Genomic DNA, 27,422 nt, shown 5'->3' with positions numbered 1-27,422 from the left:
GGCGACCCCTCCAGCCAGCCCTGACGGGAGCGGGGGGAGATGCGGGGGGTCTGACAGGAGTGCCGACGAGGCCGCGGGTGGGCAGGTGGGCCCTGTGTGCTACGAGCCAGGCCCCTTGTGCTGGGGGGCGGCGGGACCCTAGGACCCCTTCCGAGAAGCCAGACGTTCTGCCCTGGCACCTCCCCTCTGAGGACGGGATCCGCTGCTTCTGAAATCCTGGGGTCTGAAGGCTGCAAGACCACGGTGGGCAGGCCCCAGGCCCCCTGGCACGCGCAGCCCCACCAGGACCCCTGCCTTCGTCGTCCCAGGAAGGACCCATGTCTAGCCCCCGCCCCTGCTTGGCAATGGCCCACCTCCCGACGTGGACTCTGTTCTTGTCTCACCTCTTGTCAACATGTTCTTTTGTAATAAGCGGCATCTCCTTATTAAAGGAATGAGCTGAAAGCACGCTGGGGGCGGTCTCTGGTTGTTCCTGCTGGGCTGGGGGGCAAGAGCCGCCCCCAGGGTCAGCGCGGGGGGTTGAGGCTGGGGACATGGCTCTTCCCTCAGGGGCTGGAGAGACCAGAAGGGCAGACCAGGTCCGGGTGGGCGGTGGGCATGTGGGCCCTCAGGGCAGCTGCTGGGCAAGGCCCCCCGGGGTCTGGGGTGGACTAGACCCTCAGCTCCCCGCTGCCAGCGGAGCCAGGCTTGGGGCGCGGCCACCGTCTGGCCCTGGGGTGGGGTCAGAGGAGGGATGGTTCCTACAAGCCCTCGGTTAGCTCACCGCAGCCGACTTCTTCAGACGTCTGTGACTCCTGAGGCCGAGGACAGGGCTTCAGGGTTTCCTGGAAAGAGACGGTAGGGCAGCACCACCCCCAGACCTGGAAGGGTGACCCGTCCTCACCGCGATCTGGGGGCCATCTCCTCAGGGAGGCCCCCGCAGCCCCTTTGCAGCAGGTGGAGGGGGGCGTCCGGCTCAGGGACAAGCTCCAGGGACAAGAAGGCAGAGCCTGTAAGGCTGGGATTGAGGGGGACAAGGCCAGCCCAGTGCGAGGGCTGGGGAGTCTTCAGGAGGGAAGGGCCGGGCCTCACCGCCTCCAGGCGATGCCCAGTCTCCGCTGACTGCCCGGGCCCAGCGGGCACCCAGAGGAGCCCTCACTCCAGACCTGATCCTTTGCCTCTGATTTGGGCCGCAGGCCAGCAGCCGGGTGTCCGCGGGGGAGAAGACGCCTCCCTCCCTCACCTCCCTGACCTCCAGCTCGGTGACAGGGCCTCCGCTGGGTGTGAACGGGGTCTGAGCAAACCAGGTGGGGTGCACTAGGACGGATGGAGGGCCCGACCCTGGCCCACCTGCCAGCGGCTGAGCACCTTACCCTCCAGTGACCCCCGCCAGCTGCCTTTAGAGTTTGGAGCCCTGGAGGGTTCCGGCTCCCCTGAACCGAGCGGTGGCCCTGCAGAGACAATGCTGCAGGGAGCAGAGGGCAGAGACCCCGGGAACCCAAGGAAGCCACCTTCTCAGGGCCCCGGCCGCCCGGGGTGAGAGCACCGGTGCCCACCCCTGGACGCTGGGAGCCCCCCCAGGCTCCTCCTCGGCCCCGGTGGCCGTCCCTGGGACAGAGGCCCCCAGTGGCAAGGATGGTGACATGAAACTACCACAGGCTGGCCCTAGGTAAGGTTCTATAAACCCCATTTCCTAAACTGTGGAGACAGTCACAAAGTTAAAACACAATTTAATTTACTTATTTATAAATACTGTTGTGTTTACAGGCATCATGTAGATGTGGATATTATTATTCCCAAACTTTCAAACACAGAATACTTAATAATACTATATAACAACAACCAGAAAAACAAAATCATTCATCTCAGAGTTGAAAGGCCACTCAAAATTGCATAAAAATACATTCAGCTCACAAAGCGCATCTGGGTCCCTCCCTAAACCCCTATCCCCACCACGTGTATTTACAACGGAGCCGACTTAAAACGGTCCATCTGGTGCTTTCTTGGAGGGGAAGTCAGGTGGGGGCAAGGTGAACAGAGACAAAACGCGACCCCTGGAATGGGGGTGTGGAGACCCCAGGAAGGGTCTCACAGCTCTTTCCACTGATCAAGACCGAGGCAGAGGGAACGGAGGGGGATGAGGGGGGACCACGGCGCTGCAGCCTGAGTCGGAGTCCCCCATGGTCAGACATGGGGACACAGTCTCGCCCTCCCCCACCTGGGTGCCAGCCTGACGGCAGCCCCAGCCTTTCAGGGGTGCAAGGGGACCCCCACCCCTGCGGCCCACCTCCTGCTGTCTTGGCTTGAGCCCCTCGTCTTTCCCTCCGAGCCCCCTCCCCAGAAGAGCACGGTGTGGAGAGAAGACGCAGGTCAGGCTCAGAGGCCAGCCTAGCACCCCACGTCCAGGACCTGCCCGCACCCCGAGTCCTGCTTCTGTGAGACCATCGAGGCTTCAACGAGGCCCTGAACCTGCTCCTGCAAGGCAACAGCAGATGAGCCACTGTCCCAGACGCACCGGCACTGCCCGGTGCCCTCCTGAGGACTCACTCAGTCTCTAGCTGCGCAGACGAGGCCAGGCTGCCCATGGGCCCTGCCCAGGCTACGGCCAAACCTCACCTTCGAGGGGGAAGTGGCACAGCCAGTCAGCTTTGCAACCGGAAGAGTCGGGGCTGATTCGTGGACAAGCTCTCCTCTAAAGCACCATCAGCTCCAAGTGAGAAAAGCAAAAACTTAATGTGGAGGAAGATGAGAGTAGGCGGGAGGGCGAAAGGTGTGTTTATTTTGCAAAGACAGGAGCATCGTAAGGTCACCGTAAAGGGCCACCCAGGAGAAGTTTACTGGGAGCATTAGGGGAAAATGTGGAGAAGTAACAGAAAAGATCACTCTGCAGATTCCCAGTCCAAAATGATAAGCAGATTAACTGGAGAAGAAGCTCAGAGAGAAGCCCTCTGGGGAATGGAGGGGGGAAGCAAAAGATACGAGTTAACAGAATAACACACTTGGGTGAAACTGGGTCATGAGACTGCATTTTGAAGTCTCCACGTAGCAAACACGCGTACGCACACAGGCTAGAAGCAAGAGCCAAAGCCCGAAACCTCCTAAGGCAGGATCTGAGCAACCCTCAGCAGTGTCTGTCTCTAGATGTACTTCCCAAGGAGCGGCTCCCAGGACCCCTCCGCAACCTGACGTCCAACCACGACCCTCACAGGAAGGGCTGCACCGCCTGCTACGCAGCCACCAGCCGGTCCACATTCTCTATTTGGTTCTTCTCGGCCCCCGAGCCCACCTCACTCCCAAGCAGCTGTGACAATGACGGTTCCCGGGGCCGCAGTGAAGCCGACCTACTGCCCAATCTAATCAGAGCACAAGCGGTCAATGGCCATCCTTGATAGAGTCTACATACCCATCCGGGAGGCTGAGCAAAGCTTCGGCTTGGCTGGAGGCCGAGGGATGCGGGCCCCAGACCCTGGCCCTCCCCGTCCTCCCCGGGGGCTGCTCGGTCCTGCAGCCTTTGGTGTAAACTCCCTGCAGCCCTGCTCAGGGGAGGGACCTCGGCTTGCGACAGCCCAGGTCCAGATCTGATGGCCCCACAAAACTAAAGGCTGGGGTTTCCTCGAGGAAGGCCCTCTGGTGCTTAAGGCAGAGATGAGACTGAGTGGCCGGCGGGGAGAAACACAGCGGGTCTGCTGTCTGGACACCAGGAGCCGGGTCCCTCCCGTGAGAACCACTCATCCAGAGGCCGTGTTTCCACCCCCGCGGGTTTGCATATTCTCACCAGGCCATCAGGAGGGACGGCCACTACCCTCCATACTGAATTCACTTTCCCACCTTGACACACTCTTAAACAATCTGAATGAGAAGAAAAGAATTTTTGAAGTTAGAGCAAAAACTCTGAGTGAGAAATGTTCTGGTCTCCCTAGGAGTCAACAAATCACAGACTCTCAAGCCAACAGTGGGTCCTGAGGACCACCGACCCAGCCCCCTTTCACAGACAGCCGCACGGCTGGTCAGGACAGGCGCTGGCCCCGGGCCCCGACGCCCGGTCCTTTCAGCGGCCTCGTTCTGCTGCCACAGCTGCCTTCCTACAGGGTCAGGAGACACACCCTCCGAGGTGCTGAAACCTGCCTTAAAACTCAGTAATGGGGACCACGCTCTGTACTTGTAACTGGGCCCCGACAGGGGCAGGACCACCTATGACGGCTGGCCGCCGTGTCCAGAGTCAGGGGCAGTGCTGGAGGCCAGGATGCCAGCGCTCACCCAGTGGATGGAACCAGGGGCCCCCTCCCTACCGGCCCAGCTGCTGAGTCCCCGAGGTTTTCCCTTTGGAGGCACACGGTGGCCTGGAAGCTGGGAAGCCCCTCTGTCTGTGTCCGTCTGGGTAGGAGAGGCCTGCTGCAGGGCCAGAAACCTGGAGATGGAAACGAGCTGCTCCCTTCCATGCTGGCAGTTCACACACACCTTGGTGGGGTCCCCAGGCTTAGCAGTGGGATTCCAGCCGCCTCTCGTCCCAAGTGGCGCCGACATGCACACGACCTGCTCAGGGCAGGGAGGCAGAGGAGCTGACGCCCTGCACACGGGCCGAGGGGACAGGCCAGGGCTCGTCCTTCCTTCAGACCCTCCCAAGGCCCGGCCTGGGGCCTCAGGCACAAGGGGGAGAAGCAGTGAGGCTTCAGCCAGAGACCCAGACTCTCAGAGGCTGGTTGTCACTCCCAGAGGTGCAACCTGTCCAGAAAACCGCTGGCCAAGGCCGACGAGGCCCTCCCCCCAGCGCTGACCACCCATCCAGGCACCGTGGTGACAGGGTGGAACCCCAGAGGCAGCAAGGAGGCCCCTGGCTATCACCTCGCGGACCAGCACAGCCTGGAAAGAGACCAGATTCAGAGTCTGTCTCACAGAGTTAGTTGCATAAGAGAGAGTGCCTGAGATCACGGGACGGTCCACACCACGGGCTCCGGCCACAGAGCCTGGCTTCCTGAGTGGAGAGGCCTGACACAGAAGGGCTGGAGGGAGGCGCAGGACACAGCCCGACCGGGTTCCGAGAGCCGCCCGCGCCCCCGAAAGGCACAGACGGAGCGGAGGGCATGCCGCGGCCCCTCTGCCTGGTCTGCCTGATGCAAGAGAGTCCAGGTGACGTCCTAATAATTCAGTTTCCTTTTCCTGAGAAAGAGGTGGCAGCCAATGCCAGTCCTGGCCCAGCACCCAGGGTGTGCCAGAGACTCAGGGTCAAGGTCAAGGCCTCGTGCCCGGTCCCCTCCCCCAGAACAAAGGAAACGCTACAGTGGAAGATATGAAACTTCACTCTGACTCAGCATCCCCCCCACGCAACTCCCCCGGCCCCGACGACACAAATCCCCCGCCAGGCGTCGCTCCTCGCAGGAAATGGCCAGACATAGACAAGTTTGCACACTCCGAGAAAGGCGTTCTGCCCCAGGAGACAAATCTCCTATCCCGAACTGGGACCTTGATCATGGCTCTGGGTTAAGGAGCATGTGACGCTTCTGAGGGCCATGGAAGGGGCTGGAAAGAGAAACCAGACAGAGGCGGCGTATGCTGAGGACGGACTGCTACACACGAAATGTCTCCGGCAACCCCGAAGTGCCCTGCACGCTCAAACCAGCCGAGGGCTAAAGCGCCGACAAAAAGCAAACACTTAAGTGTTAATACTGGGGCATCATCAAGAACTCATGACCTAATTCTGTGCTGGGCCAAGGGAGCCACCTGTCCAGGTTTTCGTCCAGAGAGAATAGCCAAGACGGGGCAGGTGGGAAAAGCAGGGCACGTGGGGACCGACTTCCAGGTCCAGGGGAGCGTCAGCACCTTGGGGGTCCCCAACCGCAGGTACGGCAGGGCTGTCACGTTACAGGGGGACCCTCAGGAAGACCTCAACTCTCATCCAAGCCGCCCAGCTTTCGAGCGATCAAGGCACAGCCGCCAGAGGCTCCCTGACCGCAGGGTGGGATCCCTGGGACACAGTCTTGGCCACCGGGTCTCGCCACTCCGAGTCCAGACTCGTTCCTCCTGCTGGCTTCTGAGCAAACAATCGTCTCTCCCCTGGACACGCTCCCGACACCATCAAGCCCACCACGCTCACAGCACAAGGCATGGGGGGGGGGCCTCAGACGCCCCCCCACACCTCCTCACAGCGGCGCCACTTCTCTTCAGGAGAGGAGACGAGGTCAAAGGGAGGTAGGGCAGGCGGGGGTTCTAGCAGAGAAACGCTGCGCGGGGAGGGCGGCGGGGAGCCGAGCCTGGCCCGGCCTGGCTGGGGAGAGGCTGGCGGTACCGCTGCCTGGGCACACCGCTTGGGTCGGTGCCCTGTGCCAGTGCCCACCCCCCGGGGCACGCACCGCGGGGCAGATGGAGGAAGGAAAGTAAAAGGGCAGAAAGGGAAGGGGCAAGCCCGGTCACCCGAGCCCCGGGGAGAGGGCCAGACACGGAAGGGACGGGCGCTTAGACCAGTCAGGGGCCACGGGGCTGCTGGTAGAAAAAATTCCACCACCACCGGCGGGAGTTAGAGGAAAGTCAGTTCCTGAGAGGCAAGGACAAGAAGGGGCCCCGACGTGGAGTCACTGTCGACTTGGAGCTAGTGGTGGCAGCTCCAGAGGCCTCCCCACGTGTGTCCCACGTCAGAGCGCATGGCGGTGGCCACAGGGCTGGGGCCTGGACCAAGTGCTACGTGGACCAGTGGCCCGGCAGCTGGAGGCCGGGTCCACAGCTGGCAGGCGACCCCGAGGCCTCCACCAGACGGCTCTATCGGTTGAAGGATCGCAGTCGTGCTTCAATGAAAACTGTCTGAAACCCAGCGGCGGGGGCCAGAGGAGGGGACACGGAGCGTGCAGAGGCGGTAACTGGACGACGGCCAGAGAGAGGTCCCTCTGGCTCCTCTTGGCTGGTGGGCGCCGGTGGGGGCGAGGCGGGGCCCGGCGCCTTCCAGGGAAGCCTGCGCGCGGTCTACTTGGACAGCTTGCTGATGACCCTGATGAGGGCGCCGTTCTCGTCCTTCAGCCTCTGGTTGTCGGATTTCAGTTCCGTCAGGACCTGCGGGCGGAAAGGGAAGGCGAGTCAGTCCGGCCGGTGACGGTGACCAAGCGCCCATCTTCCTGCTCACGGGCTGGTGACGGTACCGCGCGGGGCCACAGCCCCTCCGCACGCACAGCAGGAACAGCCCCTTCCCCGTGCGCTGCCCCCGCCTCCTCCTGAACGAGTAACTATTCCAGGGTTTCCTCCCCGGCACTCACCTCTGGTTCAGAGAAACCAGGGCAGCGCCATGTGTGCTGGGGACACAGGGAAGGGTCAGAAGAGGTGATGGGGTGGAGGGAAGGACGGCGGGAACGCGTGGTGGGGGGCACAGCTCGGCTTTCCCGTCACACCCCCAAGACGACTTAGGGTCTTGCTTCTGGTGCCGTGTGCCGGAACCCGCTGAGGTCCCCGCTGGCCGTAGCACACGTGTCCACCGTCAACCCCCAACACCCAGGAGCCCGAGCATGCCCAAAGGGGGCTGGGGCTCTGCTGTGGGAGATAGGGGTGGAGACGTCTGTTCTCCCAGCCCGGCCTCCCCGGACCATCACACTGTGTCGCGCAACTTGTGAAGCGGAGGGCAGCGGCCCCGAGCCCAGGCTGGGCAAGCGTGGGGCGTCTGACAGCCCCGACGGGTCCCGGTGAGGGCACAGCTGGTGTGTGAGCCCTGCCGGCAGCAGGAGAGGGTCAGGCCAGAGGGAAAGCGCCTCTTCACCGTGAAGGCGACAAGAAACCACACCCACATCTGTCTGGGGCGAGTGTCCTCTGGTCGGTCATTCGAACCTACAGGCCCCGCCGCGTTCCCAGGGCTAATTCCAGTTCTGGCTCTGCTGTTAGCACCCAGGGGCCAGTCAGATCCCCGTAAAGAACCGTTCCCTCAGCCTCTTATGGAAGATGCAGGTTAAGTCGCAGAGGGAGACTTAACCTCGTGGGCACGGACCACAGACACATGAGGCACTGGTATCGAGGGAACAGAGAACATTCGGAGCGTCAGGACGGCCTTAGGGTCTGTGGTGCAGCCATCCTCAGGTCCACAAACGAGGGCCCGAGTCCAGCATCACTAGCGCAGCGCGGCACAGCTCCTCACGGGAAAGCGGACACTGACTCCAGGGCTCACCCCTTCCCTGCAGACGCGGTCGCGGGCCCAGAAGCCGGAACTCATCACCCGTGAGCTGTGCCGCTTGAGGCACACCACTCTCCTCTCTGGCTTTTCCATTTTGTATCTAAAGAAGCCCATCCCCACCCTCGTCCCTCCCAAAGCAGGGGCTCCGTGGGGGCCACAGCTGTGACTGCATGCAGTGTTAGAGGGCGTTAATCCAGGAAATACCGGAGCAGGCCTGTCCTCTGACCTCTGACCTGACACCGTTGGAGCCTGGCTGGCCTCCCTCCCTTGGCCTCAACTGCCCAGACACTCAAGCCAAGAGGCTCGCAGCAGCCTGCCGGCGTGGCCTCCCTCCGCTTCCCCTGCCACGTGCCCTCCCAGGGCAGCCCGGGGCTGGCAGCCTGGGCGCCAGCGAGACCCTCAGGCCGTGTTCCCACGACGGGAGCCCTGGGTGGGAAGAAGCTCTACGTGGGGACAGGCCGTGTGTCACCGCTGGCAGCTCGTCAGGTCGGATCTGAACCGCTCCCCTTCAAAAACATGTACAAACGTATCCTCGAGCCTTGGAGATTTATGTCCGCGTTGAGACTCAATTCTTTGGGAAAAACTTGGCCAAGGCACTTTCCCAGCTGCCCAAGCTCCCGCGGCCAGCTCCAGGGAGCGCCAGGAAGGAAGGGAGGGGCGCGGAGGAAGCGTGAGGAAGCCGGCCTCAGGGGGGAGAGGAGGACGCGGAGGGGGTTCTCGGAGCCCCACGTGAAGCACGGGACGACCATGCACGGACACCCGTGGAGGCGCCGCGCACGACGAGCTTGCACAGCCTCCTCGTTTCTAAGTGCCCGGTTTGCCTCAGTTTGACGTGAAGGACAAATAAACTGAAGCACCTCTTCTCCAACGTCACCTCTTCCAGCCTTGGGTGAGGAGCGTGCGGGCGTGGGGTCCCGACGGTGCTGCGGCCCCAGGAGACCCCCAAACCGGGGACAGGCCGGCCCTCCCGAGCGCCCGTCGGCAGGCACGGCAGGCTCCTCCTGGGAAGGGCTGGGTGGCGAAGGCCCGGGTCCGAAGCCGCGTGGTCTCTGAGCAACGCCCGCCTCTCAAGGGCCCGCAGACACGGCGATGCGCACACAACGGCCCGGCTCCAGGAAGACGGCGCTTGTGGATGCTGGAACCTGACCCCACGGGATCCCCACGCGTCTTCTGTGGGTTTCTCCGTGACCCGGGCAGGCCTCTCCGCGTGGCCCTGCTGGGGAGTTGGCACTGAGGGGCCGCAGGCTGCCCCTCCCCCCACGCCAGGGCCGCCAGGCGGTGGGTGCGCGACCGGCCCGGAGCCTGACGTCCTTGGCCTGCCTGCCCCGTACCCTCCGAGTGACCTCGAGCAAGTTACTTCTTCTGTGACTTGGTTTTTCCCATAGGAAAAGGGACTGTTATGGGGAATAAATGAGAGCGAGCGAGCACAGGGCTCCGCACAGGCCTTCAGACGGCAGCCGCCTCCAGGGCCACCAGCCCTCCTGACTCCACGCCCTCCGCACCAGGAGGGAGACCGAGAAAACTGGGCCATCTTCTGGGGGCCCCACGTCCGCCCCAGGTCAAAGCTGGCTCATCTCCTGGCGTGAAGCTTGGCCCTGATGTGCTCTCATGAGGAGGGCCGGCAGGCTGCTCGGGGCCGCGGGCCACCTCCCTCTCAAGTTTCTGTGTCACAGCGTCTCCAGCAGGGTATCAGCTCCGCCCGACAGTAATTCGGGTGCTTCAGATCTAGTGGGTACTAGTTGCCAGCTACTGACCCCGAAGACACAGCAGACAGGCAGAAAGAAGAACAGGCCTGGGTCAGGACTAATTAGATTGTTGCTACAAATTACAAACTCATTTCAGAGAGTGAAACCGCTCAGCAGTGAGGACCCCTCACGCCGCCACGGTGGGAAAATGAGCCATCTGCGAGGCTGCCTTCAGACCCACATCCAGGGAGAGGCGTCAAGTTCAGAAGATGCATTTCCTGGTTCTCAGGTAAAGACGAGCCCCCGCCCCCGCCCCCGCTCACCTGCCGCCTCCTCTGCAAGCCCCCTGCTGGCAGTGGGGCTGGGAGTTTGGCCGTGGGAGGGCACATCCCCAGGCCCAGATCTGTGACAAGGAGGAGGGCAACACCCGCCAAGAAGGGAGAAGGATGCAAAGACCCAGCAGGGGGTGGGCGGAGCGGGGCTGGGTCAGTGCCCCCACCAGCGCTCGTTCTTGTCAGGCCCTGGGGCCGTGGTTCTCAGCCCAGCTGCACAATAGAACCAGCAGGGGAGCTCTGAACAGACACCCGGGCCTTTGCCTCTGAGGGGTGCCTGGCACAAATGTGCTCAAGCCCCCAGGTGTCTGGAACATGTGGCCCCTGCCCTTGGTCACCGTCACCCAGGCGCAACCCGACTGCTCCAGGGACCAGGTTGCACTTGGATTGCTGTTGACTGAGACCCTGACCTCCCCCCAGAAACGTGTGTGTCCACACACAGGTAGGCGTGGACCCGTCTGGCTGAGTGACCCGCGCTGTCTCTAGTCGCACCAAACCGACGGCAGCCCGGGCCAGGCCCCGGCCCTGGGTCGTCGCGGCCCGTGCCGCGTCTGCAGACCACCAACCTTCACAGGAACCCGCATGCAGGCTCTGGGGGGCGAGCGCAGAGCCCGGGACCAACAACAAGAGGGAACGTGCCTGGAGTGGAGGAGGGGAAGAGGGGGCGGGACTAGAGCCCCTGGGGGTCCGAGCCCTCGATGGCCTCCGAGAGTCTGGCCACAACCCGGGTCAGGGCCCTGTTCTCAGCCTGCAGCTGCTCGTTCATCTGCTTCAAGGTCTGAATCTGTTTTAGCTGGTGGAGGCTCTGCAGAGAGTGAGACACGAGGGACAGACAGGCAGACAGAGACAGACGGACCAGAGGAGAGAAAAGTGGGACAAAGAAACCACGTTGACATTCTGTTGACGTTTTGTTTTTGTTTTTCGTTCGCATGCGAGAAAGGAAAGGAGAGAGGCCAGAGGAAGGGTGGGCGGGGTGGGGGCGGGGCGGGGGCCGGCCTCGGGCGCCCGGGGCTCCTCCCAAGTCCGCTGCTGCCCTGCTGCCCTGCTGCCCTGCTGCCCTGCTGCCCGCTCCGCTCCTCCGCCCCCCACACGTGGCCCCCGACTCCTACTTGTGTTCTTTCTGCGTCTTTCTATTACCTCATTTATTTCTCATGTTAAAAAATGGAACGAGGCAAAGAAGACAGGGCCTGTTGTTGAAGCGTTTTCTGCGGGAGGCGCACCTGCAGGAGGCCCGCCCCCTTTCCCGGAAGCACCATCACCAGGCCTCCTCTGCTGCCCGGACGCCTGTTCCAGGGTCAAGAACTGCCCACCTGCCCCCGCCTGCTCCGGGAGCGTGTGCACCAGGGAACCCACGGCACACTATACTGTCTCTGCCCGGGTCACAAAGAGGCCGGGAGCTACTTAAAGCTGCCACCGACAGCCTCCTGTGTGGAATCGCAGCTCTGCACAAAGGTGGGGGGCATCGTGTCCAACGACAATGGACCGGTGAGCGGTGCCCGTGCCAGTCCAGCTGTCAGCACGTGCTGCAAACGGAACAGAACCACCCGCCCGAAGCCACGCTTCCCAAGCCCTGGGTCCCACAAGGATCTAAAGCCGGCGGTAAACGGAGTCCTCGCCAGGCCTGCTTCCTGTCACTAGTCTTTCCTAAGAGTCCTCTGACCCTGAAGCTGAGGCCACCGGCTCTGGGAGAGAGAACGCAGTCTTGTCATGCGAACGGGGCTTCACAGACGGACATGACAATCCTGTGGGCTGTGGTGACCACAGACGGGTCACCGGGCACCAGAGGAAGTCTCTCCTGCCCACGTGGACAGGAAGGACAGAAATGAAAGGTGGAGGAGTTATAGCTGTTTGGGAGTGAAAGAAGCAAGAAAATGAAAGGCAGTGTGAAGATGAAAACAGTGAAAAGGAAAACAAGCAGAGACAAACGGCTGCATCTCCTTCCCCACAGAGGGAGAATCGCCACCCTGGGAAAAGGGAGGGCAGCCACACAGTTCTGAGCAGCCGGGAGCGGCCGGGAGAGGACACAGAGGGTCGCGGTGCAGCCTGCGGGACCAAATTTAAGAACCAACGGAGAGCCCCTGACTCTCACCCTTCTTGGGCGTTGACACTGGACCGAAGCTTTGAAGGCAGTCATGGTCCTGACATGAAGCGGTCCTCGCCTCCTGGGGAATAACGCTCAACTAGGAGGACGATTCCTGTGAACGTGCGCACAGGCAGGCTGAGGGGAAGAATGTGGCCATAAAGGCAGGAAGCTGCCGTAGGAGCCAGGCTGAGAACACGGCGTGGTGGGGAGGCGGTGGCCGGGGAGGCTGCCAGGGCAAGGAAATCGAAAAATCCAAGAGCAATCTCATGGGGGATTGGCTGCCAGGCTCCTCCCACGCGAGGGCCTGGGGCAGGGGAGGAGGCATGGGAGGAGGCCGCCATGGGGAAGCTCTCAGGCCTGACGCAGGCATGCTGACCCGCACACCCCGCAGAGGCTGGCACGCAACCCCGCTCCAGCCCAGCTCGCGTGCGCTTCTCCTGGGGAGGGTCCATAAACACCTACCGTCCCAAGTAAAGACCAGAAAGGCACAGCCTGTGTCACCACCACGGAGCCCCACACCCCACGGGCGAGCCCACCTTACGGTTCCCGGAGGCGGGGAACAGGCCCGAGTCCCTTTCTGTCCCTGAGCCCCCCGGCTCCTCAGGGTTCACTGGAGGTCAGTCCCTGTTCCCTGCGGACCACGCCCGGAGGGTCTGAGCATCTGTACAAACTGGACCGGGTCCACTCACCCTCAGCTCAACCGGGCCGCGGGTGCGACCAGCACCTGTACTGCGGCTGGCTACCAAGCATCCACGCATGTCCCCACAGACTGCTGTCTGCGTGAAGGGCCTGAAAGCTGACCAAGCATCCCCTGAGCCTCCTGCAGGCCAGCACACCAGTTTTCACGATGCTTGAGTCTGTACATCTGAAGTCTCTGTCCCCAAGGAGGGTCCAGGCGCAAACAACCTAAGGTCGGCTGGCGGGCGGCTGGCACGTCCCCCCCAGTCCCTGGGTGGAGCGGGGCTGTCTGCTCAACTGGCCGGGCTTCGAGCTGAGCGAACGTGCTCAGGCCTGAGTCGGCAGGAGCTTCTCCCCCAGGGGTCTGCAACTGGCAACGCAGAACACGGGCATCTGACTCATGAAGGAATTTTTTAACTGAAAGAAGACTGGCTTCAGTCAGCACACCTACCGGTGTGGGGCCTGGACGGCCAGAGCCAGGCTCTGCCTGAATTTGAGGTGGGCGGGCACACGACCCAGGGCTGAGCGGGGCACGAGCTTCCGTGTACCTGCTCTCCACCGAGGAAAGAAAAGGACTCACGACCTCATTCATGAAATCTCAGCCCCAGAGGCTGATGAGACAGAGAGAAAGACGCACCTGCCCCAGCCCACGGCCCCAAGGGTGCCTGGCGCCTCTGTACTCAGAGCGGGAATCGGGGGTGGGGGGGACCCAGCTGCTCCCCTGCGGCTTGCGATCCAGCCCTCGTGTGGGGCTGAATGGATGAGAAAGCGCCTCCCGGCTGGAGGGTACGAGGCAGCCTGGGCCCTCAAGGACCCTACAAGGCAACAGCTCGGGCCTTATCCACGCTCCTGATCGGCGTTTGGGCCATTTCTTAATGAGCGTCCTGTTCGTTGCCAACAGATAGTTTAACACAAGGGCTTCCAAAATGGAGGAGCCCCTGCACAACTGTGAGCCGTGGACCTGCATTCAGACCTGTCCAGCCTGCGAACGTGCTCTGAGCGGCAGGTGAGGCGGGTCTGGAGAAACCAGCAGCTGGAGAAGCAACCACCAGCTATTTTTGCTTCTGGCTGTTCGTGAGACACAGGCGGCACTGCCGGACACCGTGTGCGGGCGTCCTGGCACGTCCGGGATGGAGCGCGTGGAGCGCGCACAGGGCTTGCCCCTCCCTCGTACAGCAGCCACGCAGACCAACCAGGACCAGGATTCCGGGCATTTGACCTTGTTGAGCCCTGAGCAACTTTTTTCAGTAAAGAACCAAACTTCTCAGGCCATGGGAGCAATAAGCATCTCTCCCCGAGGGCTCCTGGCCTGAGGGCTCTGCTCACACTTCCAGGAGCCAGAGGCGTGTGTTTCACGGGTGAAGATACGCCGAGAGAGGAAAGCAGCCAAGCGGCACCCAGCCACCGTGGCGCGGCCCCACGCGCTGCAGCCCCAAGGCCCGGGTCCCATGCACTCCCACAGCCCCTTCCCTCTCCCCCTCCCCTGGGCAGCGCGAGTGCGGCTCCCAGGACTCACTGCCCCAGTGGTGACCGTCCCCAGGGAGGGAGATGTGGCTGAATATTCCAGGGGCAAGGGCGGGGGCGGGAGACCAGCAGGAGGTTCAGCCTGCCCGCCACGGAGGAGTGGCTCCACCTGCGTGCCTTCCCGGCTCCAGCTTCCCAGGCTCTCCCCAGGGGCCAGGAGCTGAGAACCCGGCTTCAGCCTTTCACCCGCCCCTCCCTCGGGGTGAAGCTGCTGCTGAGAAAACCTTACGAGTTCCGCTCAGGTCTGCCTCCAGCCTGCTGGACGACAACATCCCCTTACTCCAAAGGCCACGTCTGTCCCCAGAGAGGCTATGAGGGGCCCCAGGGGCGCCGGGCGAGCTGAGAGCCAGGGTAGGGGCCGTGCACAGGCTCACCTCGTCCTCACCATGCCTGCATCCCTCACGGGCTGCCCGTGACCCGCCCCGCAGGCCTGGGTGCAGGCACACGGCAAGCGCGCCTCTCCATACCTTCATCTCCTCCTCCATCTCCGACATCTTCCGCTCCAAGGCTCGCCTCTCCTGTTCAACACAACCAAACTGCTGAGCATCTGACAGATTTGGAGAGGAGTCAAGACCCTGCCCCTCACCTAACCCCCGACTTATCCGGACCCCAAAGCCATGGGAATAGAACTTAAAACGTAGCTGCTTTCCAAATTAAACACAATCAGGGGAGATGGGAACCCATTATATGCCCAGGTTCAAGTCAAAGCTAGGGTTCATCGATAAATCTGAGTTTTCCCAACCCGAGAATGTCAACCCCCAGAAAGACACTCTGAGTGTGGTCGGGGGGGGTCGGCAGTTGGCCCAGAGCCACCCCACCTCGGTCAGGGCCGGCACACTGTCTGCTCTTCTTAGGGCCGGAGTCCTAAGACCTCGACCTGGGGCAGAGGGTCCTGCTGAAGCTCCCCCTCTGTTCAAAGGGACGGGAAGGGTCCAGAGGCCTGGACCACACGCCGTGGCAGGCGGGCCTGCGCAGTTCCGCTTTCCCAGGGCAACGCGGACGGCCCCCTGAGGACCCTCCCGCCCCGAGCTCTGAGGAGGCCGAAGCACCAGCGACCAAACTGCTGTCCAGAGTCAGAGAGAGAGGAGAGGCGCCCCCTGGGATGGGACGTGCAGGCTCCCGCCTCCTTCAGACGGTGTCCTCCCCCCGACGCACACGCACCCGCTTCTCCATCTCCAGCACCGACGACCGGTCGGCGGTCTTGTCTTGTTTCTGCTGGTGCAAACGGAAGGAACACATTGTTACTGGAGCATCTCAGGGCCAGAGGGCCCGTCCAGTCCAGCCCCACTGGACGCCCGGACACGCGGCCCAACCCACGGGTCCTGATGTCACAGAGACGAAGTCGCCCTTCTGAGTTCACAGAATCCCCGCCGGGAGTGGAGGAAGCAGCAGTGCTCCCAGAAGTGTAACATGGTCACAAGTGCAAAGGCGTTACCACACACACACACACACACACACCATATATACACACCACACAATATATATACACACAACACATACAATACATATACACACAACACACACACCCTTCACACACAACATATATACACACAACACACACACAATACATATACACACCACACACACATACAAACACATACACAACACACACACCACACACACACCACACAGACACATTACATATATACACACCACACACAAAATACATATTTATACACATATACATTCACCACATGTGCAGACACCACACACACACTACATATATATACACCCACACCCACATCCATACACACCTCTCACAATACATATACACATACACCACATACACAGACCACACAATACACACACATACACACACACACTTCGAGGCCAACCACCCCCCTCACCGCCCTTCCCTCGCCTCCTTCTGGAATCTCAGGCCCGGAGGAAATGGAAGTGCCTTTGCTCCTGTCAAAGCCTGAGCGCCAGGCGCTCTTCTGAGCGACCCCCTCCCACACTGCTCCTTCTGCTTTGGGGACCGAGGCTGTGATTTTCGAGGAGGACGGGCTGCCGGAGCCTCTCGGGGTCCATTCATGGGACCTGCCCTGCTCTGCACAGAACTGTTACTGTTTTATGCACTGGGCTTCCAGATAAGATTAGAGCTTTATTCTGGATCATCTTCTACTTTTCATATAAATTTGCAGAGGGGCTAAAACATTTAGCCGCCACAGCTACAAGGTAGAAAACAGCTTCAGCGAGCGACTGTTTAACAGAGTGGGGAAATGACCTGAGTCCCTTTTGGGCAGAATTTCTTACAATCAATAGACAGTTAATGACGACAGAGTGATTACTTTTATACCTAGTCCCAGGCACGGAAACATTTAATAAGTACAGAAATTACGCTGGTCTTACTGAGGAGGTTTCTTTTCCAAAAAATTAAGGACTAGCCAGAACTGGCAGTAAATTGGGATTTCTGGCTCCTGTCCTGGGCTCTCGCCGTCTGCTCTGAAGGTCACAGCCGCGGCGTGTCTGCACCACAAGCCTCTCTTCCCTAGCCTGAGCAGCGTAGAAGCTGTGCCGATTTCACTACTTGGTTCACCTACACAAAGAGAACTTAACTAGTTCTCTTCGACAAAGACCTTATTTTGTTTTGCTCTGTTTTAACCCCAACCCCTCCGAGTTTGGGTGGACCTTTCATGGGAACACACTGAATGTGCACGTGGTAACTGTTTCCACACAGACGTGTGGGGTCGACAGGCCTCCCCTGCACCGTCCTACCGAACAGTCCAATTTTGGTAAAGAGCAGAGGCTTGGTTTGTAGCACCACCGTTTCTTCTGAATTCCAGTAACCTGTATTTGGCAAAACTCAGTATATTCCAACACACTCAGCAAAGCAGTTGGCTAGAAAGTCAGTGCTCTTCCCCAGCGACTAAAAGGCTGAGTTTATTTTCAACACCCTCTGTGCAATCAGTGTCCCCGGCTCGCAACTCCAAAGCCGAGACCCCAAAGCTCAAAAGATGCACTGTTGGGGCTTGTGCAGAGGAGGGAACGGGGCGGGCGGGCCGTGGCTCCTTGCAGGACTAGCTCGTGCTGGTTCAGGACCAAGTTAGCCCCGGCCGCTACAACCAGGCGGGGCCCTTCCACGATGACAGTGACGGACAGGCAGCTCCCAGGACAGGCCCACTCTGCGCTGGCCGAGCCCTTCAGGAAAGCGCGGCCCCTCGAGCGCCAGCACCCCTGCCTGCCCAGGGGTGTTGGGAGGGCACTGCCCTGAGCCCCACGTGCTCACTGCCGTAGATCCCAGCGTTTTCGTCTCTGCTTTTGGACCCCACCCTGGGGTGGAACCAACAGCTAGCTCTGGTCTTCATCTGAGCTTCCCGGTAACAGTCCAAATTCTCATCCCCAGGCCTCCAGACGGCTTCCTGCTGACCCAGCAATAACCCAAGACAGGGCTCGCGCCAGCCTTCAGTGAGGGTCTACCTCCCTGGTGATGAGTGCACCACCCGCTGTGTGTCACTAAGTAAACCAGGCCTGGCAGCGAGAGGAAGAGCTTTATCTGGCTCCTTGTTCCGGCACAGGGGCCGCAGGACAGAACCCAATGTCCCAACGACACCTTCGTCCTGGGTTTGCCGTGACCAAACTGTGACCGACAAGGCAGGAGGCACACACTGCCCACGACCAAGCCCTGACGCTGGCCCATGCTCTCCGCTAAGAAATGAGCAGATACGGTGCTTTGTGACTGCCTGGAGGGGTGGGATAGGGAGGGTGGGAGGGAGACGCAAAAGGGAGGGGATATGGGAACATATGTATATGTATAACTGATTAAATTTGTTATAAAGCAAAAATAAAAATAAAAATAAAAATAAATTAAAAAAAAAAAAAAGATATGAGCAGATAACCCGTAAGAGTAATTACGAGCACTCGGGGGCCAGGAATGGTCCACTGGACCATCAGTTTCCAATTTTAAGTTCAACGCGCTCTGAACCCCAAACCAAATCTCTGGGAGGGCTGACCTGACTCCCACCCCCCACCCCCCTCCTCACCTGGGCCATCTTCTCAAGCTTGGATTTCACGTCTGCCAGCTCGAGCTGGGCCTCCTGAAGTTTTGTCTTCAGTTTCTGGTTTTCGGTCAGGGCGCCCTCGTAGAGCTGGGGGAGGGAGAAGAGGGAGTCAGGTCCCCACCCTGTGGGCGGGGCAGGAAGACAGGAGGGCCCAGGGACAGAGGATATTCAGCCAAGGGCTCTGGCTGTCCTGCCGCTGGACCCGTGAGGTCCTAGGTGCGGAACACAGGTGATGCTCCACTGTCAGCGGTGTTAATCCCCAGGAGGTAGGGGTGGGGTAGGGAAGTCCGTGCACTGCCTCCAGCAGGGAGGGCATTCACATGGCTGAAAGACGTGGTTCTCACACAAAAGAAGTTTCCTTTTGGAGCCACCCTCCTGTGTATCCACCTTAGCCAAGTTCTGTTCAACAAAACAAACATTTTCTTAACAAAAAAGTGTTTTCCTGGCATCTCAAGCACTTGAAAGGGAAGCTTTTTGAGCCGGCCCCTGGAGCTCGGTTCTCTCCCTCAAGAACCAAAGGAAACGAACCATAAAACGATGGAAACCCCCCAAACCAGATTGTCATTATTTACCATTGCCAAGAAGTATCTGGTTGATGTTCACAGGACCTCATTAAAAGCACGTTTGTTGAAAATATCAGAGTCCATCAAATGATTCTCCGGGCCCAGGCAACCAGCATTACTCTTATTTCCCTTTCCACGATTCTTAACCCTTACTTTTTCCTACACCTCTAAATATCTGATTTAGGTGCATTTTTACTGCACCGAAAGCAATACGTGAAGGGGTCTTCATTTAGCTAGTTGAGAGGGGGTAAACGTGCCGGCCGTTAGCATCTGTCGCTGGAGCACCTTCCCTCCCGCCTCTCAGCAAGGAAGAGGCAGGGGGGTCAAGTGGAGGGGACCCCTGCACGGGGACCCGGGAGCCCCCACCTTTCTGTAGTCCCTGCTGCTGTCTTCCCCCGTGCGGCTGCTCAGGGTGGCCAGGCGGGCCTCGCGGGCCTCCCGGCGGGCTCTGGCCGAGGCCCGCTCGCTGCTGGCGTCACTGCCTCCCAATTCCAACCTGTGGGAGACACAGTAAAGTTACAAGTGGCTTCCAAGAACGAAAAGGTGGAGGGAGGTGATGCTTAAGGGCAGTAGGCGCCTTTCCTAAGATGCGTTGAGCGCTCTGGCCAGAACAGGCCCGGGCCTCCCCGCCTGCCGAGGGCACTGCTCGGGGAAGGAGGCCAGCACCCACCCAGGACGGAGCTGACTCGGGAGGTCGGTGGTGTGGCTGTGTGCCGATGGCAAGCGCAGAGCTTCTCAAATTAGTTCAGGGCCAAACAGCTTCCCTCAAGAGCATGCTTTTTTTTTTTTTTTTTTTTTTTTTTTTTTTTTTTTTGGCGGTACGCGGGCCTCTCACTGTTGTGGCCTCTCCCGTTGTGGAGCACAGGCTCCGGACGCGCAGGCCCAGCGGCCATGGCTCACGGGCCCAGCCGCTCCGCGGCATGTGGGATCCTCCCGGACCGGGTCACGAACCCGTGTCCCCTGCATCGGCAGGCGGACTCCCAACCACTGCGCCACCAGGGAAGCCCAAGAGCATGCTTTTAAACGCAGAAGTTTCTGGGATCTCAGTGGCTCTTACAAAATGATTCCAATGAAGTGCCAATGAGCCAGAAACACATGGGCCTGAAGCTGCAAGCGGGGGTGGGTGAGGATGGCAACCTGGGCTCAGCTGGCCGGCTGGACCCCCAGAGGTGTCGGGGCAGCTCGCGTTCTGCCCTCTCCTCTGGACGCCACACCCGTGACAGGACTTCATGTCTCGTAGCAACTGCACTTTTGGGGCGGACGGTGGCTTCGTCCCAGTACTGACTGGTCCATGAGTGGAAGGGCCTCTCAGCCGACCTCCTGCTTAAGTGGACGGACGACTCGCATCCTGATCCTTCACACTGGTTCCTATTTTTCTGGCACTTTGCTCTTTCCAAGCTAAAAGGCGGCCCACAGAAGGGCCACGTGCAAACCAGCCCTCCAGGGCTCTACCCCTGAACCGGGGCGGTGTGAAGAGTCCCAGCTGTGGAGCTTCCGCCCGCGTTCCTGTCCTGCAGGGGCCACGCGGGGGTGGGGGGTGGGGTGGACTAGGTACCAGAAGAGGCCCAGCAGGGGTGGGGGGCAAAGCTGCTGATGACACCAAGGGCTGCCTTTTCCTCACAGAGATGCTCAGTCCTACAACATTTTCGACTACATTCTTTTCCTTCTTATAGTTAAAAAATCTTCTGTAAATAGAAATCTCTTTATTGACTTTGTTGATTGCAAAAGCAATACATGCATGTTGAACGGTTTAAGTATTGGAACTGAAGTGTCTAAAATAGAAAGTGAAAGTCACCCCACGGTCCTGCCCAAGGAACAATCTCTACCAACAGTTCAGTTCATATCCTTGCAGGATGTTAAACAAGGATGTCAAAATAAACATTTCTGTAAATAAAACCAGAGGACACCTTCCGTGGCCCGACTCCCCCTCCGCTCCCCTATACCTGTGCACTCACGACTGCAGGCATCGCACCATGTAAGTAAAAGCACATGTGCCTCATTAAAAAAACAAATGACTGCACAGCCTTCCACCGTGTGGCTGTGTGAGAGTTTAAACCTCTATGGATAGACACACACTGTTTTAAATGTTTTAGCTACTGTAAATAATGCTACAGTGAGACTTGTCTGTAAATCTTAGCGTATTCGTTATTTTCTTAGGGTAAAATCTTAGCAGTGGAACTGTTTGGTCAAGAGATAAATAATAGTTTAAATGCAGATATATATGTTACCATACTGCCCTCTAGAGTGGTTTAAAACTTTTCAATCCAATAGGAGAAATATCTTATTGCTGTTAATTTTAATGCTTTAAAATCATTATGGAGGTTGAAGAGCTTTGATTATTTATCTTAGTTTTTGAAGGGCCTATTCATAGCCTTTGTTACTCTTTGCCTCATTATATTGCAGGAACATCCTACATATACTGGGGCTTTTAAAACTATCTAACATAGGTTGCAAAAAATGTTTTTCCCCACTTTACTTTTTGTTTCTTTTAATAGCAGAGATTTAAAATTTTACGTAATTAGAATGATTCTTTCCCCACTGAGTTGGAAAGTCATACATGACTTTTGGGGGCTGTCGACTGTGTTCTAGAATCTCACTGTTTTAATTGCTACAGTTTTATAGCATATTTTGAAGTCTGCAGGGAAATTTATTTTCACAAATGGTCATTATAATGTAACAGAGTTCACAAGAAATTAACTGTAGCAAAACGCCACTCTCCACCAATTTTGCAAAGCGAATTTTCTGCTGGGTTAGTTGGAAATTATATTTATCCTAAGCTGGTGCTTGGTGAGAGGGCAAGCAAAGGAAGAATACACGCAAGTTTGTAAATTTTAAAATATATTAATAAGGTAGAACCAGCTCAATTATTAAACAAATTATGAAACTCATTTGCCCTATGGTATCCTGTAGCTACATCTTCCCAATCTCTTCTTAATTTTGTCATCAGAGGAACAGTGGAAAATGGGAGATTCAAACTCTGGCTCCACATTCTCTATTATTTTTTTAAATTAATTAATTAATTAATTATTTTGGCTGCGTTGGGTCTTTGTTGCTGAATGCAAGCTTTTCTCTACTTGCAGCGAGCAGGGGCTACTCTTTGCTGCAGTGCATAGGCTTCTCATTGCAGTGGCTTCTCTTGTGGAGCATGGGCTCTAGGTGCACAGGCTCAGTAGTTGTGGCTCACAGGCTCTAGAGCTCAGGCTCAGTAGCTGCAGCGTGTGGGCTCTAGAGTGCAGGCTCAGTAGTTGTGGCATGTGGGCTCTAGAGCAGGGGCTCAGTAGCTGTGGCTCAAGGGCTCTAGGCGCACAGGCTTAGTAGTTGTGGTGCACGGCTCTAGGCGCGCAGGCTCAGTAGTTGTGGCTCACGGGCTCTAGAACGCAGGCTCAGTAGTTGTGGCTCACGGGCTCTAGAGCGCAAGCTCAGTAGTTGTGGCGCAGGGGCTTAGCTGCTCCGCAGCATGTGGGATCTTCCCAGACCAGGGCTTGAACCTGTGTCCCCTGCATTGGCAGGCGGATTCTTAACCACTGCACCACCATGGAAGTCCCAGTCTCTATTATTTTATTTTATTCTTCAGGAAGATCAATTTTGTACCCTTAGGTACTAGGTGAAAAATTACAGAGGATCATTCCTCAAACTCTGATATGCTTAACTTTTCAGCAATTGCAAAACAGGTCTTTGGTTCACTGGATAAACTATTCCTGGGCCCCATGTGGGTACAGGGAACAGTGTCAGGTTCCCCGAATCAGGCAGTCAGGCTGGCCTCTCTGCCCTGAGTGCCCTTCTGTACTTCCATCCCGCCCCTGAGACTGCCTGTCCAGTCATCTGTACGCTACACGAAGGTGAGGACACTAATGTCTCCCTAGCCCTGGCTGGGGGGAGCGGGCACGGTGCTCGGGGAACCGACATGGAGGTGGGATGCAGCGTGACTGGACAGGGGCCCGTGCGGGGGCTGAAGGGAGCCGCTTGTGACTGTGGGGCTGTGGAAACGAGACGGCAGGATGGAGAGAGGCTGTTAGACTAGGCAAAGCCGCGTGCAACCACACATGCGTCTACTCACGAGTGTGAGGCAAGCAAGGTCTTACCTAGAAAGTCGTTCATGCTGGAGAAAGAAGAGACAAACAAAAAAATCAGCATTAGCAAGGGACCGACATTTATTATTTCCGTTTACAAATGTACTCTTCAAATCAGACGTCTCAGCTTCACGGCTGAAGACAGGGGTGCAGCCTCACAGTGTGAAAAAAGGCTCCTCGGCTAAGCGCCCACGCCTGTGACCACAACTTGTGAGACTTGAGGCTTTGGGAGCACATCTCATTAAACTGGAGTCCAGCAACGTGTGAAATGATCACCCGCCCTGTGTCCCAGGACTGCCTGGGCCTGCGTGACAGGCTGCTTCTCTGGATCTCAGCGTCCATTCTACCCATCTCCCTCCACTCACACCCTCGGCCCTGCCCGTGTGAACACGGTATCCATGGCTGTGAAGGTCCAGGATGGTCCCCACTTCCTCCCAGGTCCCTAGTGAAGGGAGAGGAGGGCGGGTGGGGGAAAGGCCCACACCCGTCCCCAGGATGGTGGTAAAAAAACGAAGAGAGTAACAAAGTACTGAAATCTCAGAAGAAAGGAGTTTACAGATTTGACCTCTGAGCTCGGTTACCTATGGTCGCTGCAAACAACAATGATTATGCCTGTTTTACATTTATTTTTAATCACAGATGACCTTTACCCTCTATCTCCGCTTTTTTATAAAAAGAACTGAGGCCAAAAAAAACCCTCAATTGATTTAAATGTATTTTTTTTTCCTCCTTTGAGGTGTTAAAGAATAACAAGATCCTCAAGGGCAGACAAAAGAAGGAAGAGAGAAACCAGCCCAATTACCTAAGCAGGAGCAGCGAACCCCTGCTCCTCTGGGCGTCGCCCGGGGACACTGCTCTGTTGAAGGTCACACCCGAGACGGCCCCACATGCCGCGCCCTGAAGCCGTCCGGGGGGCGGAGCACCAGCACTGCTGGCTGGAGGGACCGACCAGGCAACCTCGCTGCAAGGTGGCTTTTCCCCGTGGACTTCTGCCTGGAACCTGGGGCTTCCATTCATCAATTCTCTCGTGGGCTTTTCCAAAACGTCCTCAGCCTAACCTGAGCCTGGGAGGTTCTCTCTCCACAGGCCTAGAGCTGGGCCTTCTTCCATGAATTGTAAAAAGTCCCCCAGGTGACCCATCAGGCAGCCCAGGTTAAGCACCACTAACCATGGGCTTTTTAATGTGAAGACGTGTGCCATCTGAGGCGGAGGAATCGGTAAGAGACCGTGCGCTGTGTCTGTAACGTTCTCCTACACTGGAATCGGGCACCCTAAAACGTGTCAGTCTGCGATTCAGGAATTCTCCTGTCTCACATTTATAATATCCCATCAATCACTGATTTTACCAACATTAACTAAGGGTTGTTTTTCTCTGACTTGAAGACTTTTGTCAAAAAAGAAACTAAATTTTAGCCACGTCTCATGAATTACTTAATATATAAAAACGCTTCCAGTGTGCTCAGGGGCGCTGAGGTTTCCCCCGGTGGCCATGCCCACCTGCCAGCTCTGTGCTGAGAGCTGGCCTTGGTGGTGCCCGGGGGGGCGCGGGGGGCATTCACTGCCCAAGGGGACACGCCCCAGACCCATGAGTAACTGAGGCCGAACTCCGTCCCAGGCAACGCCAGGCGCCCCACCGAACTGAAGGACCGCTGAGAGCAGGGCCCGCAGGGGAGGCCCCGAGGAGGGCAGCAGAGAAGCTGGGCGCCAGAAGCTGTGTGAGAGCAGCGCCGACGGGCCCGTCCGAGCAGCGCGGGTCAGACGGGGAGGAGGCGCAACAAAGAACAGTGCGGAGTCCGGGGGCCACTTCCCAACAGAAATGGACGAGAAGATGACGCTCGGGAAACGCGCGCACACACACACATCCAAGGTCTCCCTGCACCCCCCTCCCTGCGGCCTGACCACTGGCTCACTCCCAGTGATGCCCTCAGGGCCTGCACTGCTCACCAAACACCCAACCAGCAGCTCAGCCTTCGGGAAGGGGCCTGCCGGCCTCAGCATCGGCGGGGCCTGGGAACCAGTCTCTGTTCTGACATCCAGACCCGTGACGGCTCAACGCCCTGCCAGCTCCGCCTTCGCAGCTGTAAACGCACCACACTGGCTGCTGCTGGTTAGAGCAGAAAGTCAACTCAGGGCCTCGGAGACTGGGGCAGGGCAGGGGTGGGGACTGAGCTCACAGGCGCTGACCGTCCACTCTCACGTGGCTTCTGGGCAGAAAGGCCTTTCTCACGCTCCATCGCCCCCATGGGAGAGCCTCCCACGCTCTCCCCCAGGCACGGAGAATGACCCCTTTACAACCTCGCCAGCTTGCCCCACGCCTTGGTTGTCTTCTCCCACAGAAACCCAAGCACACCTGTGCCCAACGCGCAGACGGGGGCCTGACGACGTGACCGACAGACGCGTCTGTTTACCGACTCGGTGGTGCCCAAACTGTGGGATCTCACTTGAGGGTGCTGTAACATCCTCTCTGTAAGAACGTGATTTGTGGGGTGAGATTTTACTACATCTCCAGCTTTCAGTCTGCTGTGCCGATGCTGGCAGTTGCCTCTCTAAGTGAAGAAAGTTCTTCCTTTCCTTAAGGCAGGGAAATTTGGCTTCTCCCAGGCCTCAGCCTGAGCCATTTTGTGGTATCAAAGCACACTGCTCATCTCCACTGACCGACTCCTATCAGAGCACTGGGTAACTAACCTTTCCCACTCGGGATGGCCTGGAAGTACTGCGGAGCTGCTGACGCCCTGTCATCGTACCAGCGGAAGTTCTCAGACACAGGGCAGCATCGCATGCAGTGACACTGAGTGGCCTCCACTGAGGAAGCTGATGCAAGATACAAACAGGCAAAAACTTAAAGACACAGAAAATAGGTTAGCACTGTCACGCAGCAATCAGAAAAAGCCCACGGGGCCCTGGCAGCCCCAGGCAAGCCCTCCCCAGAGGCCAGCCTGGAGGGCGATGTGTCCTACGGGGGCTGCCAAGAGCGGCACTCCTCTTTCTACCTGCCAGGGGTAACTGAAAGCAAATAGCACAGTCTGTTGTTTGTTGTACTTTTCAAGCATGTAAGATGCACGTTATCAAGTTCTTTGGGATGAACTTTCATCAGGTGTGGTGACGAGTAGACTGTCACCTGATCCAGGTGTCAGAGGAAACAGGGCTCCCTCCAAGCCTGCCCCCCATCCTTCTAGCACTCCCCCCCACCCCACCCCCCAACTACTGGAGCCCTCTGGAACCCTCGGGCTTTTTATCATTACCTTCAGGGACTCGCCTTAGCCACGTCCTGAGAAGGTGAGCTAACTCCTTAGAGAAGAGTGAGAGTCTCAGCAAACAAGATTTGGGGCCATAGAGGTAGCACGGTTGTAGCACTGTAGGTTGTAGAGGTAGCACCGTTGCCATAAAGCAAACAATATCATTGCAAAGAAGGAAGACACCTGGGGTTTCTGGAGGAGATGGTGTTCTCATCGTAACAGAAATTAGCCTGAGAAGACAGTTCTTAGAGGCCAGAGGGCAAGTGGGTTTAAAGTGTACGGGACCTGGGACTCAATCCCCAGCTTCTAATAAAATGGCTTTGGTATTTAGATCATACTTCCAGAAACGATTGTTTTGCTTGGTTTCTTGATATCCTAGATAATCTGGTGTTTGACAGACAAACACTGGTTAGATTTAGGGAGAGGAAGTTTGGGTTTCCTGGGTAAAAGGAGCAGAGTGGCTGAACTGGTGGAAACTTAACGTCCATTTTCCCTCTCCCTCCTCCTGTCACTCAAACTGAGCACAGTTCACCGTCACCCGGACACTGTGTCCCTCAGTCTAAAGAGCTGACTCCGTCCCTGCAGGGAAAGCAGGGAGCGGGTCTGGAGGGCAGGGGGCGGGGCAGTGCGGGCTTGCCGACGTGGTCTCGCCGGGGCGGGTGGCAGTAAAGGACAGCATCAGAGGCTGGGGAAGGACACCGAAGACCCTCCAGGGCGGAGCCTGAGAGTCGGACCCATGGGCAGCGACTAAGGAGAAGCCCCAGAACACAGGGCCTGGGGCCCCAGCCAATCTGCGCCCTTCGGAGGCCAGGAGCGGGGGTTCCCCTCGCCTATGTTCTGGGAATGGCCCATCTCTCCCTGCAAGCTACCCCCGTGGACGTGGAGCAGCAGCCCTCACTCCACTCTCGAGCCGGGTCTGAACGGCTCATCTGCCCACGGTGACACCGTTTATTTTAGGAGAGGCCCGAGCCTTCTACGCAGCCTACAGGTTAAGACCAACGTCCCTTGGCACATGCTCTAGTGAGGACGTCTCAGGAGGAACTTCTGCTCGAAGACTGCTGCTCTGCTGCCACTGAAAACAAACGCCTGATGGCCACTGAGGCCGGGCTCTCTGGTGTGTCTGAGCTAGAG

General features: G+C 58.2%; 1 protein-coding gene across 1 annotated transcript in view; it reads right to left on the bottom strand.

The window, feature by feature from the left end:
• Window positions 1-6,930: 6,930 nt before the first annotated feature.
• PPP1R12B (protein phosphatase 1 regulatory subunit 12B) overlaps window positions 6,931-27,422 on the bottom strand; it is a gene marked incomplete at both ends in the record, with an annotated part of 198,811 nt that continues 178,319 nt past the window's right edge. The window contains 6 exon segments of the mRNA XM_079726165.1: window positions 6,931-7,017; window positions 14,889-14,939; window positions 15,583-15,636; window positions 18,405-18,509; window positions 19,352-19,481; window positions 23,068-23,084. Of these exon segments, the coding sequence (XP_079582291.1) occupies window positions 6,931-7,017; window positions 14,889-14,939; window positions 15,583-15,636; window positions 18,405-18,509; window positions 19,352-19,481; window positions 23,068-23,084 (444 nt within the window).

This window comes from Hyperoodon ampullatus (assembly GCF_949752795.1).
Source record: "Hyperoodon ampullatus genome assembly, chromosome: 2".
Taxonomy (NCBI): domain Eukaryota; kingdom Metazoa; phylum Chordata; class Mammalia; order Artiodactyla; family Ziphiidae; genus Hyperoodon; species Hyperoodon ampullatus.
The sequence above is the reverse complement of the archived record's forward strand: the minus strand, read 5'-3'. Positions and strand labels throughout refer to the sequence as shown.